The sequence below is a fragment of the Stegostoma tigrinum genome, chromosome 21 (assembly GCF_030684315.1).
Source record: "Stegostoma tigrinum isolate sSteTig4 chromosome 21, sSteTig4.hap1, whole genome shotgun sequence".
NCBI classification, from domain to species: Eukaryota; Metazoa; Chordata; class Chondrichthyes; order Orectolobiformes; family Stegostomatidae; genus Stegostoma; species Stegostoma tigrinum.
The window spans coordinates 31,213,170-31,229,272 of NC_081374.1; the positions used below are offsets into that span (position 1 = coordinate 31,213,170).

Genomic DNA, 16,103 nt, shown 5'->3' on the forward strand with positions numbered 1-16,103 from the left:
GGCTTGTGCCAGGGTGTCAGTGTTGTTCAATTTATATTAATGACTTACATGAGGGCAGCAAAAGCATTGGAGCTAATTTTGCAGACAACGCTATGATAAATTGTAAAATAGGCTGTGAAGAGGGTGGATGGATATTGATAGATTGAGTGAGCAAAACCTGGCTAATGATGTGCAATGTGGGAAAACTTGAAATATTCAGTTTGGCAGAAAAAATATAGAAGCAGAGTGCTCCTAAATAGGGAATGACTTCAGGATTTCAAAGGATTGGAAGTTGAAGGATTTAAGTCTTCCAGTGCAAGACACAACAAGTATTAAAGAAATTAACTGAAGCTATCATTTATTACTAGAGGAATTTAACATAAAAGTAAATACGTCCTGTTGTGGTTACATAGGGCATTGGTAAGACCACATTGTGGAATATTGTGAGCAGTTTTGGTTTCCTTGTTTAAGAAAGTATGTGAATCCTTTGAAAGTAGTTCAGAGGTGTTTACTAGATTAATAGCTGATATGCATATGTTCTCTTATGATGAAGAGTTGGACAGGCTCACCTTAGCTGCAGTGGAGTTTGGAAGAGTGAAGTGTGATCTGATTGAAGTTACAAGATTCTGAATGGATTTGACAAAATAGATGTGGAAAGGATGTTTCCTCTTGTTAGTGAGTACATAACTGGGGAAAGCGACATTGTTTCAAAAACAGGGATCACCCCTTTAGGACAGAGATGAGGTGATTATGTTTCTTTCAGAGTTTTTTATGATTCTTGAATTCTCACTGAATATTTTCAAGATGAAGGTAAATAGATTTTGTTAGGCAGGTGAACAAGAGGTTATTGGGCACAGATGTGAATGTAGAATTCAGAACACAAATAGATCAACTATAATTTTATTGAAAAGCAGAGCAGGTTAGAGAGCCTGAATGGCCGAAATTTGTTCTTAATTGACAAGACACATGCTGCAATATTGGACAAACTTTGTTCATTGGTGAGGATAGGTCTCTATTTGGCTTAGGGAAGTCATAAAAGAGGAGCCCGTTTCTTTCCCTCCTGTATTCTGAGCAGTCCAGTTGACTGGACTTCAAATTTGACTGTGGCTTCTTCCATCGTGAGCTGGCCACAGTTCTTCAGGTACAGGGTGGCCACCCATTGACTCACCCACCCCACATAATGTTATGGTCTTATTGAGGGAGGGCTGGTAGGCGCCAGAAAGGGTTTTCACCGTGCTACACACACTCCATTCAACCCGACCCTGGGAAGGCATAAAATTCTGCCTGTTGAGAACCATGGCAGCCAATCTGCACAACACAATATTCCACAAATAACAATGAGATTAATGATCAGTTCATCTGTTTCAGGAATATTGTCTGAGGGATAAATGTTGACCGGAACAACAAGGGAGTTTTTGAGCTTCTTCAAATTAAGTCATGGAATCTTTGACTTCCACGTGCCCATTTTATCCACCAACGCAGCGTCCCTACCCAAGACCATTATCAAACTGGTTGGAGCTGTGGCCTCCAACATTACTCCTCTTTCAGAACCATCGTCTTACACAAGAGAATAGTCAGCCTTTGGCCTGACAATTTTAACATTGCTCATCTTGACCAGTAGGTGAATGGCAGTTAGATCCTCTGAGAAAAAGTGAAAACATGTCAGATCTAATGCAGAGATAGTAGGAAATGCTGATGCTGGAGTCTGAAATAATAATGTGTAGAGCTGGATGAACTCAGCAGGACAGGCACCATCAGAGGAGCAGGAAAACTGACGTTTCGGATCTGGGCCATTCTTCAGAAATGGGGAGGGGAAGGGGGCTCTGAAACAAATAGAGGAGGATGTGATGATAGAAGGTGGATAAAGGAGCAGATAGGTGGAGAGAAGACAGACAAGTCAAGGAAATGGGGGTGAAGCCAGTAAAGGTGAGTGCAGGTAGGGAGTTGGGATGGGAGTTGGTCAGTGAGGAGGGAGGGGCAGGTAGTTGGGAGGGAAGACCGACAGGTCAAGGAGGCTAAAAGGTAGGAAGTGGGGGTGGGGGTTGGTCAGTGAGGTGGGAGGAGCAGATAGGTGGGAGAAAAGACAGACAGTGTCAGATTATGGTTTATGACAGTGTCCATCTTTTCTCCCACCTATCCACTCTTCCCACCTCACTGACCAACCCCCACCCCCACTTCCTACCTACTAACCTCATCCACGTCTCCTTGACCTGCCCGTCTTCCCTCCCATCTACCCGCACCCCCCCCTCGCTGACCAACCCCCATCCCAACTCCCTACCTACAGTCACCTTCACTGGCTTCATCCCCACCTCCTTGACCTGTCCTCCTTCTCTCCACTTATCTACTCCTTTATCCGCCTCCTATCATCACCTCCCCCTCTCTCTATTTGTTTCAGGGCTCCCTTCCCCTCCCCCATTTCTGAAGAAGGGTCCAGATCCGAAACGTCAGCTTTCCTGCTCCTTTGATGCTGCCTGACCTGCTGTGTTCATCCAGCTCTACACCTTGTTATCTCATATCTAATGCAATTGGATTGTGGCTTATGACATAATTATTCTCAATATCTAAGATGAAGAGAAGGCAAGAAGAAGAAAATTGGGAGGAACCAATTAAAAAATAAATATTCAGCTTTCATTGAAACTAATCAACATTTAATGCAAAGCCAAAACATTGCAAATAATGGAAATAATAAAGACAGAAACTGCTAGAAATAGTCTGGCCAGGCAGCATCTGTAGAGAGAGAGAAATAAAGTTAATATTTCAAATCTATGACTGGGTCATCAATGTAAAATTGTTAACTCTGTCTCTCCTCTCCAGAGGTGTTACCAGGTCTTCTGAGTACTTCTGATTCTTTGTGTTTCCATTTCACTATTTGTAGCTGTTTTGGTCATAAGACAAAATGCAATACTCACAATACCACGAGGCTGGATAGGTTGACAAATGCATAATCAGGGATATGTGCAATTTTGTTGAGAGCTAGAGTCATTGCCTGGAGAGATGGCAAGTTGTTGAGAGCTCGAACAGGAATATGAGTCAATGCATTATCATCAAGCCAAAGATGCCTCAGGGAATGCAATCCTTCAAAGCTGTTCTGAGGAATGTCTGAAATCAGATTTGCATCCAGACGTCTGTAAGAACAATAAACTTTAAATTACTTATACAATATACCTTCAAGAAACATAACTAGTTACGACTAAAATAGTTACTACCATTTAAATGTCCGTGCCAAGCACATGTATTTGTCTAAATGAGAGCTGACTGTTAGAGAAAAAGTCAGAATGGAGTTCTTCACAAAAAAGTACTTATGAAAATGAGAATATTGTTGTGGCTAGGTCAAAAACCTAAAAACTGGAAATGCTAGATGATTGTGAGACAAGGGTATCAGTGGTTATGAAATCAAGACAGATAGATGGAGTTAAAATAAAGATCAGGCATGATATAACTGAATGACAAGTCAGACACAGGCAATAGATTAGGGCACCGTTTCTTCTAAGTTTCTTACACATTGCAATAAAGTTAAATATAATTGACTACCAAAACCAGACATGAGGAACAGTAGTATGGTGCATTCTGTGCTGACCTAGGTTGATAAAACCACAGACTTGGGATAAAAAGCGATAAAGTTTGCTCTGTTTGAGCTGTTTTAATGATTCATTCCAAATGTATGTAACATTGCAATTAAAGGCAGGTCCATAAAAGAAGAATCTATATTTAGTGATTTAGTTTTAACTCCTGATTAAATTGATAGAGAATTCAGTGGGAAGTGACATTGGACAACTGCTCCTTGCTGCCAGGGATCTACAGAAGTAGTCCCCAGCACAAGATAACTACTCCAGGAAAGGGATTCTGTTTGCAACTGGATGTATTGGGAGATCCAAGGCTTCCATTTGGGGTCTAGTAAAGCATGGGTAGTTACAAAACAACTATTAAAAGATTTCCTCGATGGAATCTTGGTGGTGATGTGTTCTCACACTCAGAGAGTGTGCGTTACTTTGGCAACGTGCATTTTTACACACATGTTGTATCTGGAGTTATGGATGGTGATGGTCGAGGCACTAACATTTTTTCCCTCACATAGTTGGTCAGGATCCCTCACCATTTTCCAATGGTGTGCACTTCAAGGTTTTGCAGATTGATGCCCAACCTGCTTGATTGTGTTACTGGCTGTGCACCTTCCTTGGGATATCAAAGTCTTAGGGTTGGACTTGAACCCAGAGTTTTTGGCTAGAAGACATCACCCTTTCTCCTTAATAGAACATTACTCAGGGAGTTAGTCAGGAAGTCAAGAGGTGGCATGTAACAATCTTGGACAATGTCATGCCCACCTACTGTTGCTCATTTGATGATTTACTATGTATTGCTGTCCAGGAGTTTAACCTAAGTGGTCAAACATAAATAAAGGGATCATTTATGGCCCTGGCACCTGTTACTGCAAGGTTTGAGCTGTGATTTTAACTATAACTGTGCCCCCACCAAGGCATCAGGTTAAATAACAGACCAATCTGCAAAGTCATTGCCACAGCCTGTGACAATATACTTAAGGTACAAGTGTCAAAACCTTTCCAGCCTGATAGTTAATCCAGAGTTTGACCAGATGAGGCAGAGAAAAAATGAATCTCCTGTTCCAATTCCACAGTCTTTTGTCATTGACATCAGGTGCGGCAAGTTAAAATTAATTCCAAAGCTTTTGGTAAGATATCATTTATAACTCAAAGGCATGACTCATTTAAAAAAAATATTTAATTTATTGCTTGCACAAACACATTTCTTAAGGGTTACACCTACATAATAAACAAACATATCCATTATCTGAGCACACCTATAAAGCCACATGTGTATAATGATTCCAATTGCCAATGAAATTTCCTGCAGCCACAATTTGAGTCTTTTAATCATATCCAATAATACCTGAGGTGATAAGAAGATTTAGCTCCTGTGGACTGGGCTGCTGACAGAAGTGGCAAGAACAAAGTCAATTCAAACTGGCATTTACACCAAATTAGTGTCAAAATAACTTGTTTTTGCAAATGAATAATACTCTTAGATACACTATTGCAAGCACACACGTCAAGGAACAAGGTCAATGATTTTTAACAAAATCAATTTTTCAGTATGATAACATAAGATTTGCTCAATTTCAAACAAACAGGTTTTTCAAAAGTCTCTTCTTTACTCTCACTTCCTCTGTGTCTCACTTGCTAGCCTGGGGAGTAAATTTACAATGGATTTAATCACATTTATTGCATTTCTAAAGAAATGTTCTGGGCAAAATCTTATAGGGGCCTGACTGATATTGGCTGTGGTGAGAGGTAGAGTAGAAGCTCGTGACAAATGTTGCAAAGCCCATCTCAATGTCAAGTTCATCTCACTCCATCTTTTAAATATTTTCAAATCAACCTGTTCACTGATCGTAGGATGCAGCTCCAGAGCAATTGGGACTTGAACTTAGATCTCTTGGTCCACAGCATCCTCATACCAAAGCCCTTGCTCTAACTTTTAATGCTGTTCACATGTGGCATGGCAAGATTCTCACTGGGCAGTGGCAAGATGCCAACTGATGGCCATTAGTGCTCGTTAAATGTCTTGCTAATACCCAACTTGCCTCATTGATATTCAAATTCCCAGTTTACCAATCTCACCAAACAAGCCAGATGTCTGGAAGACCTGACTAAGAAATAGGAGCAAGTCCCTGGTGGATTCAAGTCTTCGCTTGCTCTCTACAACCTGCACACTAGAAGCCTGGCGCCGACATTTCAGAGAATGCTTCACTGGCATCAAACATACACGTCCCATGTTCATTTACATTGCCATTCAACATGAGCCAGCCTCTGGGTACCATCATGGCATATTTTTTTGCCTGCTTACAGGGTGCTTTTGCAATTCAATGTTTCATCAGCAACTATTTTGTAATGCTGAAGCAAAAACACTGGTTTGCCAGTGGTTACACAGTCAGTTCATGGACTGGGCTAGGCTGCATCTCCGTGCTCCTTTTTCACTCTCAGACCATTCACTCGCTCTGTGTCTACCTGGACACTCACAGCACACATGTCTTACATTACATTGCTACTCTGCACATTCGCCCATCAATTTTACTGCTGTCTAGCCATGCGTTTTAGCACAGGCACAAGGCTGGGAAGCTTGTCATATTTATCACCAGGCCTCAGTCAAGTTAAGCCTTCACTCAAGGATTCCAGCACAGTAAGCCAAGGGTAACTTCCAATGCCCAAAAGTGGGGCATCAATTTCCTCATATCTGCCATGTCTGCAGCAAATGTAAAGAACCATGCAGGGCAGTTTCTTGTCCAGGTGCACAGTGGCCTTTTAAAGATGGCATAGATGCATAGGATGCCAATGAATTTGTTAAATGGTGAGTTGTTCGGAGAACAGCATATGTCAAGACGTGGAAATCATACATGACAAATGCCACAGAGGCAGGTTAAGTAATTAGTGAGGTGAGTTTGGTAAGACAAAGGCAAGAAAACTCACTGGGCCACATAGTGAGAAACCCCTCTAAAATTGACACAACTTGGACTTTCCCAAAAAATCATAAGATTCAGCCCAACATAACCGACATTTGCATTACTTGGTAGTGCATGCTTCTGCAGCAGCTGCTTAAATAAAACCTATGTAAATAATGACTGAAAGTGAAGAATAGGCTCATCTATGTCTTTTGCTAACTGTCTTAGCTTGACACACTTGCTAATTTTTTAAAAAAGTCAAAGGAATTTATTTAAAGCTTTTGTTGAAACCTATCCAAATTCAATCAGACAAAGGGTGATGTAGAGCCTTACATAAATCTTCTGAAAGTTGGCCACTAGTTTTTCTTCCAAGTAATTATCTCAAATGTGAGGCTGGATGAACACAGCAGGCCCAGCAGCATCTCAGGAGCACAAAAGCCTGAGATGCTCCTGGGCCTGCTGTGTTCATCCAGCCTCACATTTTATTATCTTGGATTCTCCAGCATCTGCAGTTCCCATTATCACTAATTTTCTCAAATGTTTATTTTCTCCACCATAGGCATAATGTAGCTGCAGTGGATACCATCCCTATGATGCACTGCAAATAGAACTGCTGAGGCCTCTTCATGAGTGACTCCCACACTGGTGACTTGTCATTTAAAAGGACAAGGATAACTCATACAATGAAACACAACCGGCACTGAGTCATACACCATCCAAACTGAAAATGTCTCACTCTTCCTGCCTTGTCACTGGATTAAAATCCTAGCATGCCCTCCTCAATGAGACTAAAGAGGTACCTTCACCACAGGCACTATGATATTTCTTGAAAACTATCCAAGATGGGCAATGAATGTTGAGAACAAAAACTCACTTCTTGCCTCCCCAAAGCATCTCCACCACCTACAAAATATGAGTCAGGAATGCAAAATGGAATATTCCCGATTTGCCTGGATGAGTGCAGTGTCACAGAACTCAAGTTCATCAAAATCCAAGGTACCCATTCAACACTGTTTATATCAGCAGTACAGAGTGGTAGTCGTGTGTCGCATAAGCAGGATGCATTCCAGCAACTTTCCAAGGCTCCTTTGACAGCACCTTTCAATCCTTTGACCTCTACAAGCCTGGAAAGTCAAGGCAACACGGAAGCACCATCACCTGCAAGTTTCCATCTAAGCCACAGACAACATTGACTCGGAACTACATATGCATTGCTTCAAGATGGCAGCACAATACCATATCCTCAAAGGCAATTAGGAGGGGCAACAAATGCAGCACAATCAAATCCCTTGAACAAACAAAAGGGAAACAAAAATAATATTCTATCAATAAATTCTGAAAATGAGCACATTTTGTCAGTAATGACATACTTAAAAACAGCTTCAGAAATAATTGTTTATTTCAACAAAGATTTCCTTTGGATTAAAACTGAAGACCATCAAAACGCTTTGCATAATCCATTTAATACATATAAATAATTGCCTTATATCGCTTCTGGGGCATTTCAGCAGCTGTATTCATAAATCCTATGTAAATAATGATTAATGTTAACAATTAAATAGATAAATTCTCTATCTGTCCCAGCTTGATGCATGTTCTAAGTTATAAACAAAACTGGAAGGTTTTATTTCAAAGTTTAATTTAAAACACGCTCAAATTGAGTCATGCAAATGAAAGAGCTAAATAACATTATCTAAAGAAAATTTGACGAACACGGCCTCCTTTTTTTCTTCCAATCATAGGAATGTAAGAACAGGAATATATATTACAGCCTGCTCCAGAATTCAATAAGATCATGCCTGATTTGGTTCTAGTCAGGCTTCTGTTCTGTCTGCAGCAATTATCCATCAAAAATCTGTTACTCAGTCTTCAATAAATTTTAAGACCTCATCTTTGATGCTTTTAGGTCTAGATTTTTAGATGAGTAATTGGATTAGAGAATTTGTTTCATAATCAGTGGGATATAATGGGCCAAAGGGTCTTTTCTCAAGATGTAAGACCGTATGACATTTTGGAAAAGAGAATTCGACACTCTGATCACCCACTGAGAGGGAGAAAAATGCCTTCAACTTAAAAGGGAAAAAAAAACATGATACTGATACTATCAGAGATAATGGGAACTGCAGATGCTGGAGATTCCAAGATAATAAAATGTGAGGCTGGACGAACACAGCAGGCCAAGCAGCATCTCAGGAGCACAAAAGCTGACGTTTCGGGCCGAGACCCTTCATCAGAGAGGGGGATGGGGGGAGGGAACTGGAATAAATAGGGAGAGAGGGGGAGGCGGACCGAAGATGGAGAGTGGAGAGAGTGTAGGTGGGGAGGTAGGGAGGGGATAGGTCAGTCCAGGGAAGACGGACAGGTCAAGGAGGTGGGATGAGGTTAGTCTATCCCTTCCTCCCACCCCAAGCCGCACCCCCCGCTACCTACTAACCTCATCCCACCTCCTTGACCTGTCCGTCTTCCCTGGACTGACCTATCCCCTCCCTACCTCCCCACCTACACTCTCTCCACTCTCCATCTTCGGTCCGCCTCCCCCTCTCTCCCTATTTATTCCAGTTCCCTCCCCCCATCCCCCTCTCTGATGAAGGGTCTAGGCCCGAAACGTCAGCTTTTGTGCTCCTGAGATGCTGCTTGGCCTGCTGTGTTCGTCCAGCCTCACATTTTATTATCATGATACTGATACTATTAGATGCTGAAAATTCACATTCTGCCATTTGGGCTATTCTGTATGGAACTGGAAAATTACATACAGATTGCACGCTCTACCATTGGATAGAAAATTACAGCTCCATGCTAAAATACACAAGGCTAAAATCAAACTTCTGTTGAAGATGTGATCACAAAATAAAATGCCACTTTTGCTTGTTGTAATCATGCACTTTTTTCTTAAAAAAAGTCTCCTTTAAACTATATATTTATCTTTGAAATGATTTTAAGTAATAGAAATTTTTCTTCAGGAAGTCTTTTCGTAAGTGAATCAATTGATCTCCTTTTCTTTCTTTTTTTGATAAGTTCTTCTGAGTGGTCATTTAAGGTTGTTTGTCCTAATAGTGCAGTTTCAGTAGTTTCTCAATGACATTCCTTACCTCCACAGCTCTGATTTTCTTCTGTTTGACTCTTAAGCAATGAACAACATATGAGGTTCAAAGACTGATGGTTTCAACATGAGTTTGAAAGATAAAGATTTAACTCAACAAGAAAATTAGCATAGATGTAAGAGTTAGGAAGCATAATAAATAATATTTTTTGTACTTTGCATTCTAAATGCTCCTCCACAAATATTGTCTCCACCTCCTTGAGTTCTTTACCCAAAGGCAGACCCTTAGTGATTATTTAACTATGGCAAAATGCCATACTTTTACTATTTGTAGGGTGAGGAGACAGGCCCCCAAGTCTAATTCATTGGAATGACTGTTAGCTCTGATCAAATCCACATACCAGCCATCTAACCCACTGGTCCCTCTCAAAATTTGCACTTTGCAAAACTGTTTGTTTTACAAAAATACAAAGGAAACCATCACGTTCCATTTTGGGGTCTTGTTTTAACCTGTAAGTTTAAAAGCAGATTGTCAATCTCAACTTGATGTCAGGAATTTACAAGCAGTGACAATGACCTGGATATCTAGAGGTGATATTTTAATAGAATGAACCAGGACAGTAAATAAGCATTTTAGACTGTTCAGGTGCAGTGGCATAGGAAACATCAGTAATTATATTGGAAATCTTGCGTTCAGTTCACACATTGACACACCATAAAAGAAAAATCAAAAATCTTTTGTATTATCCACTCAGAAGTCAAATAAGAAACATCTTGCTACCATTTTGATTCACTGGACTTGTATTTGGCTTATTCTACCTACCACTAACAAAGAAAAAGTGCAGCAAGTAGTTTTCTTAATTCAAGAAACCTAACTTTATAGCTAGTGACATTTTAAAAGGAATCTATTATTGACTGTCCAAACTACCTCCTTCTTTCATGTGTTAGGACCAACGAATTCGCAAATTAGCAGCCCAGTGCTGACTATTATTTAGCTTGATGCTAGTTCAAATTCAGCATCACAGTCATGATTCCCTCAATAAATCTGACTTGCTGATGGATGTTCAGCTTGATATTCATCAATTAGATGGCATGGAAAGAGTTATTTAGTGTTCTGCAGCTAGAGTCTGAAAATCTTGGCTGTCTTTTTGCTTCAGACAGGATAAAGGTTCAAACAAATGCAAATGCTTTACACTTCCTTGTCTGCACACCATCAGATTGGATTTATATTCCAGAATAGTACTGATATAATAGATTTCCATCATTGCCTTGCCAGTGGTAAACATTGCCCTTTCTCAATGATATTAAATTTGCTATTACGAAACTTTCACAATCACTTAACCTGGATTACCATTTCAAGCTTAGTGACCCTTCAAAATGTTGACTTTGCTTTCTTTTCACAGAAGCTACTAAGCTGGAGAGCTTCTACAGCAATTTCTGTTTTCATTTCAAATTCCCAGCATTTACAGTTATTTGTTTTACTTTATTAACTTGGAGAATTTTTAAAAAATCTTTCACAGGATGAGGGCATTGCTGGCTACGCCAGCATTTATTGCCCATCTCTAATTACATGGGGGCAGGTAAGAATCAACCACATTTCTGTGGGTCTGGAGTCACATGTAGGCTAGATTGGATAAGGATGGCCTTCTTTAAGTGACTGTAGCAAAATGGGTGGGTTTTTCTGACAATCAGCAATGGACTCAGGCCATTGGATTCTTAGTTCAAGACTTCTTTAAAACTAAATTCAAATTCCACCACCTGCCATGACGAGATTCAAACCCAGGATCCCAGAACATTATCTGGGTCTCAGAATTAACAGTACAGCAAGAATATCACTAGGCCATCTCCTCCCCAGCTATATTAAATTTAAACAAGGTCACCACCTACATATGAGAAGAGAGCCAAGGTTACTTGGGTAAGTAGTCTGAAATATATTGCAATACTTAGACATGCAAAACATGTGAGAAAGACATTAGTATAGGTGGCAAAGTGTGAAACTGGATGAACACAGCAGGCCAAGCAGCATCTCAGGAGCACAAAAGTTTTTGTGCTCCTGAGATGCTGCTTGGCCTGCTGTGTTCATCCACCTTCACACTTTGTTATCTTGGATTCTCCAGCATCTGCAGTTCCCATTATTTCTGATACAATTTAGTATAGGTAGGTTGGCTAATGAGAAAGAAGCAGATCATAGAGATAAACGGAGCATTTTCTAGTTGACAGGACATATCTAGTGAAATGCTGAAAGGATCAATACTGGGGCATCAGCGATTTACAATCTATATCAATATCTTGGACAACAAGAGCAAGTAATGCATAGTAGCTAGATGGAAATTCAAGCAATTGGTGATATAGACAGGTTACGTGAACAGGAACTAGGCAGCAGATGGAGTATAATGTGATCTTGAGGCTATTCACTTTGGTTGCAAGAATAGAAAAAAAATCTTTTAAAAGGCATGAAACTTGTCAGTTTTAACTTTCAATGAGACTTGAAATATTAACTCTGACTTCTCTCACAGATGCTGGCTGATCTGCTGAGATTTTTTTGCAATTTCTATTCTTGTTTCAGATTTTTAGCATCCACAGTTCTGCTGGCTTTTTCTATACATAACAGAATCCTGGTTGAATGCATTGGAAGGTTTAGCTAATGATATCTGAAGTTAATGATTAGCAAGTGGCAGAAGTGATTAACCAGGTCCAATAGATTCTTCAATCTAGCTTCCTTACCTTTACACTACCACTCAAAGCAATTCATATCAAGATTGGCAATGTGGTAACAAACTCAGTAAAGTCTACGTTAAAATACCATAAAGGTGATGAGATAGTTAGCACAAAGCAATTATTTTAATTAGAAACATTTCTGTTTATGACAAAATTGCAATAATTTATCAAATTTTGTTGCTCCATTGCAAATCTTCAAAGAAAGATTAGTATAGACTTGTTAGAAATTGTAGAAGGCAAGCACATTTCACAATCTACATTTTAGCAGAAATTACAGCAGTTTGAATCATAATGGTCCAATGATGAACATAAAAAGAAAGTTGAAAAACAAATTTGTGTTTTTTAAGGTTTATACTTTTACAAATACTTTATGATATTCTCTCCTAAGGGCCATATTACATTACAGAAATTTTGTGCAATTTGTGCCAAATGTTAAACCACTTAGAAATGCTAAAATAACATTAGGCTTTCAATAGTTATATTCAAAGGTGAAAAATAATCCTTTAGTGTTGGTTTCAAGGTTCATTAAAATCCAATCGACTCCATAGCTCCTAATGGCGAGATTAGTAAAATGTAAGAAGCTGGAAAGATGCCTAGTTTAGACTAAACTGTAGAAAAAGTGCAATGACAGTACTTTACTAACATTGTCGTTTACACCATTCTGCATATTTTATTCCCCTCCATATGCCTTGCTGTGCAAAAGAGTAACAAGTCCTTTAACTCAGCCAAAAAAACTTTGGGTCTCTCTCTGCCTTTTAATCCCTACAATCTACATACAATTAGAATCTAAACAGGTGTGTATTTCTCTGGATACATTAGGCATGAAAGATTGCCCCACATGAACAAATTGATCGTACTTGAAATGCGGGAATTTTGCAGTTCCACAGGGTGCCTTCTTGGGAAAAGGGTTGAATCTTCACTAAGAATGACTACCCCAGAGCATTACTAATGGGTTGACTGTTCCTTAAACCATCTAACAGTATTCATTCAGGATGTGCCATAACATTTTAGTGGTTCATGCTTGATCTAATATTTTCCCTTAATATCACTGATTAAGAGTAAATCAGCCATTGCTGAGGACTTTGAATGCTAGTAAATGTGCACTTCTCACTGTTCATCTGCTGCAGGAAATTTGAAGTTGAATTTTGAAATATGAGGATGTTTTCTACAAGTGCTTGTCAAAGCTTCAGGGACACTTGGTCAATCTTTGTTCTACAACTCTCTTGAGAATTTCAACTAAATAGAGCTAGTGCCATGCCATTCCACTTTAGTGGATACCTAATTGGAGTTACCAACTGAAAAGGAGAGTTCCTGCGCATTGGTGTAAGATTGTAAGAAAGGAAACAGCCTTCTCCATCATTTAGTAACATCATGGGTGATCTGATTATTCCTTAGTTCTACTTTTCTTGCTTCCCCAAACCCTTGATTCTCTTATCAAACAAACATCTATCTCACTCAGCCTTGAATATTGTCCATGACCCAATTTTCATTCGTCACTTTAAGAGAATTCCAAAGGCTAACCATCCTCTGAGAGGAAGAAATTCCTTTTCATCTTCTTCTTACCCCACTTTTGCTAAATGATGCCCTCGATTTATAGACTCTCAAAGGGGGGACCATCCTCTTGGCACCTACATTGTCAATTTCCCTCAGAATTTTGTGTATTTCAATAAGAGACCATCTGATCATTCTAATCTTCAAAGAACAGACACAATTTGCTCAATTTTTCATCCTAAAGCAATTTACATCCTACATGTACTAGCCTGTTGAACCTTCTCCGAACTGCTTCAGCGCAAGTTTACCTCCCATAAGTAAGAAGACCAGAATTGTACACAGTACTCCAGGTGAAGCTGGAATAATGCCCTTTAGAAGTAAAACTTTCCTATGTTTCTGTTCCACCCTCTCCCCTCTTGATAAAAGCCAATATGCCATTTTCCTTTCCAATTACTTCCTCTCTCTACATGAGAATGTTTTGGAATTCATGAACAAAAACACCCAGGGCCTTTCTTAATACAGAATACTACAAGCTGTCTCTACTGAAATAAAATGCTGTTTTTTTTTAATCCTTCTTGCCAAATTGGTCAAGTTTTCATTTTCCCATTATCCTTCAACTGCCTAACTTCTGTCTACTCAGACTTTTTGCATCCTTCTGATAACTTTCCCTTATCTTTGCACCATTGGGAGATTTGGCTATAATGCAGCCATTCTTTTAATTCAACTCATTAATACGGATTATAAACAATTAAGGCGGCAGCACTGATCCCCATGTCACTCTAGTTGTTACAGTTTGCCAATCTGAAATGACCCGTTTATCCTAACTTCATTGCTTTCTGCAAGTTATCCAATGAGTGGTCAAACTAACATAGTACCTCATCATTACAAGTTCTTAAATGCACAGTAACGTTTTATGTGGTACCTTACTGAATGCTGTTTGGAGATTAAATACACTATATCTCATGGTTCCCCTTTATTTTCCCTTCTTGTTATATCCTCAAAGAACCTGAATAAATTTGTCAACTATGTTCTCCTTTTCCCCAAATCGTGTACACTCTGCCTAATCATATTATGATTTTCTAAATGCCCTGCTTCTATTGCCCTGGTTTGTAACATATTTCTAAAGACAGATGCTGAAGTTACTGGCCTATAAATTCCTGCTTTCTATCTCCCCACTTAATTAATGTTGGTGTGATATTTGCAGGCTTCCCGTCTCCTGGGATCTTTCCAGAATCTCAGGAATTTTGGAAAATTGCAACCAATGAATATGCCGTCTTTGTGGCCATTTGTTTTAATACCCTGCAATGTAAGCCATCATGTCCAAGTGACTTGTAAGCTTTGAGTCCCTTTAGTTTTCCTGTTGCTGTTTGATGATGATTGTTTTAAGTTACTCTTTCCCTTTTGTAACCTGCTTTTGCACGATTCTAGGAATTATTTTTGTGTCTTCTAATGTGAAGACAGATACAATTGGGGTCCGCTTTGCAGAACACCTACACTTGGTTCGCAATAAACAACTGCACCTCCCAGTTGCAAAGCATTTCAACTCCCCCTCCCATTTCTTTGACGACATGTCCATCCTGGGTCTCCTGCAGTGCCATAATGATGCCACCTGAAGGTTGCAGGAACAGCAACTCATATTCTGCTTGGGAACCCTACAGCCCAATGGTATCAATGTGGACTTCCGAAGCTTCAAAAATCTCCCCTCCGCCCACTGCATCCCAAAACCAGCCCAGCTCGCCCCGCCTCCTTAACCTGTTCTTCCTCTCATCTATCCTCTCCTCTCACCTCAAGCTGCACCTCCATTTCCTACCTACTAACCCGCCCCCTTGACCTGTCCATCCTTCCCGGACTGACCTATCCCCTCCCTAGCTCCCCACCTACACTCACCTCTACAGGCTCCATCCCCACCCCTTTAACTTGTCTGTCTCCTTTCCACCTACCTTCTCCTCTATACATCTTCGATATGCCTTCCCCTCTCTCCCTATTTATTTCAGAGCCCTCTCCCCATCCCCCTTTTCTGATGATGGGTCTAGGCCCGAAACGTCAGCTTTTGTGCTCCTAAGAAGGTATGCAGAGCTGGGCTGAGAAATGGCAGATGGAGTTCAACCTGGATAAATGCGAGGTGATGCATTTTGAAAGGTCAAACTAAAATGCTGCATATAGGATTAAAGACAGGATTCTCGGCAGTGTGGAGGAAGAGCAGGATCTTGGTGTTCAAGTGCATAGCTCCCTCAAAGTTGCCACCCAGGTGGATAAGGTTGTTAAGAAAGCATATGGTGTTTTGGCTTTCATTAAGAGGGGGATTGAGTTTAAGAGCCGTGAGGTTATGCTGCAGCTCCACAAAACCCTGGTGAGACCACACTTGGAATATTGTGTCCAGTTCTGGTTGTCCTATTAAAGGAAAGATGTGGAGGCTTTGGA

At 40.1% G+C, this 16,103-nt stretch overlaps 1 protein-coding gene across 2 annotated transcripts in view; it reads right to left on the reverse strand.

The window, feature by feature from the left end:
* The window catches only part of LOC125462823 (leucine-rich repeat-containing G-protein coupled receptor 6), a 248,235-nt gene that overhangs the window by 59,871 nt on the left and 172,261 nt on the right, over nt 1-16,103 (reverse strand). For both annotated transcript variants that reach the window (XM_048553238.1, XM_059653420.1), the window contains exon 5: nt 2,889-3,104. In XM_048553238.1, coding sequence (XP_048409195.1) covers nt 2,889-3,104 — 216 coding nt within the window. The remainder of the gene's footprint in view (nt 1-2,888; nt 3,105-16,103) is intronic.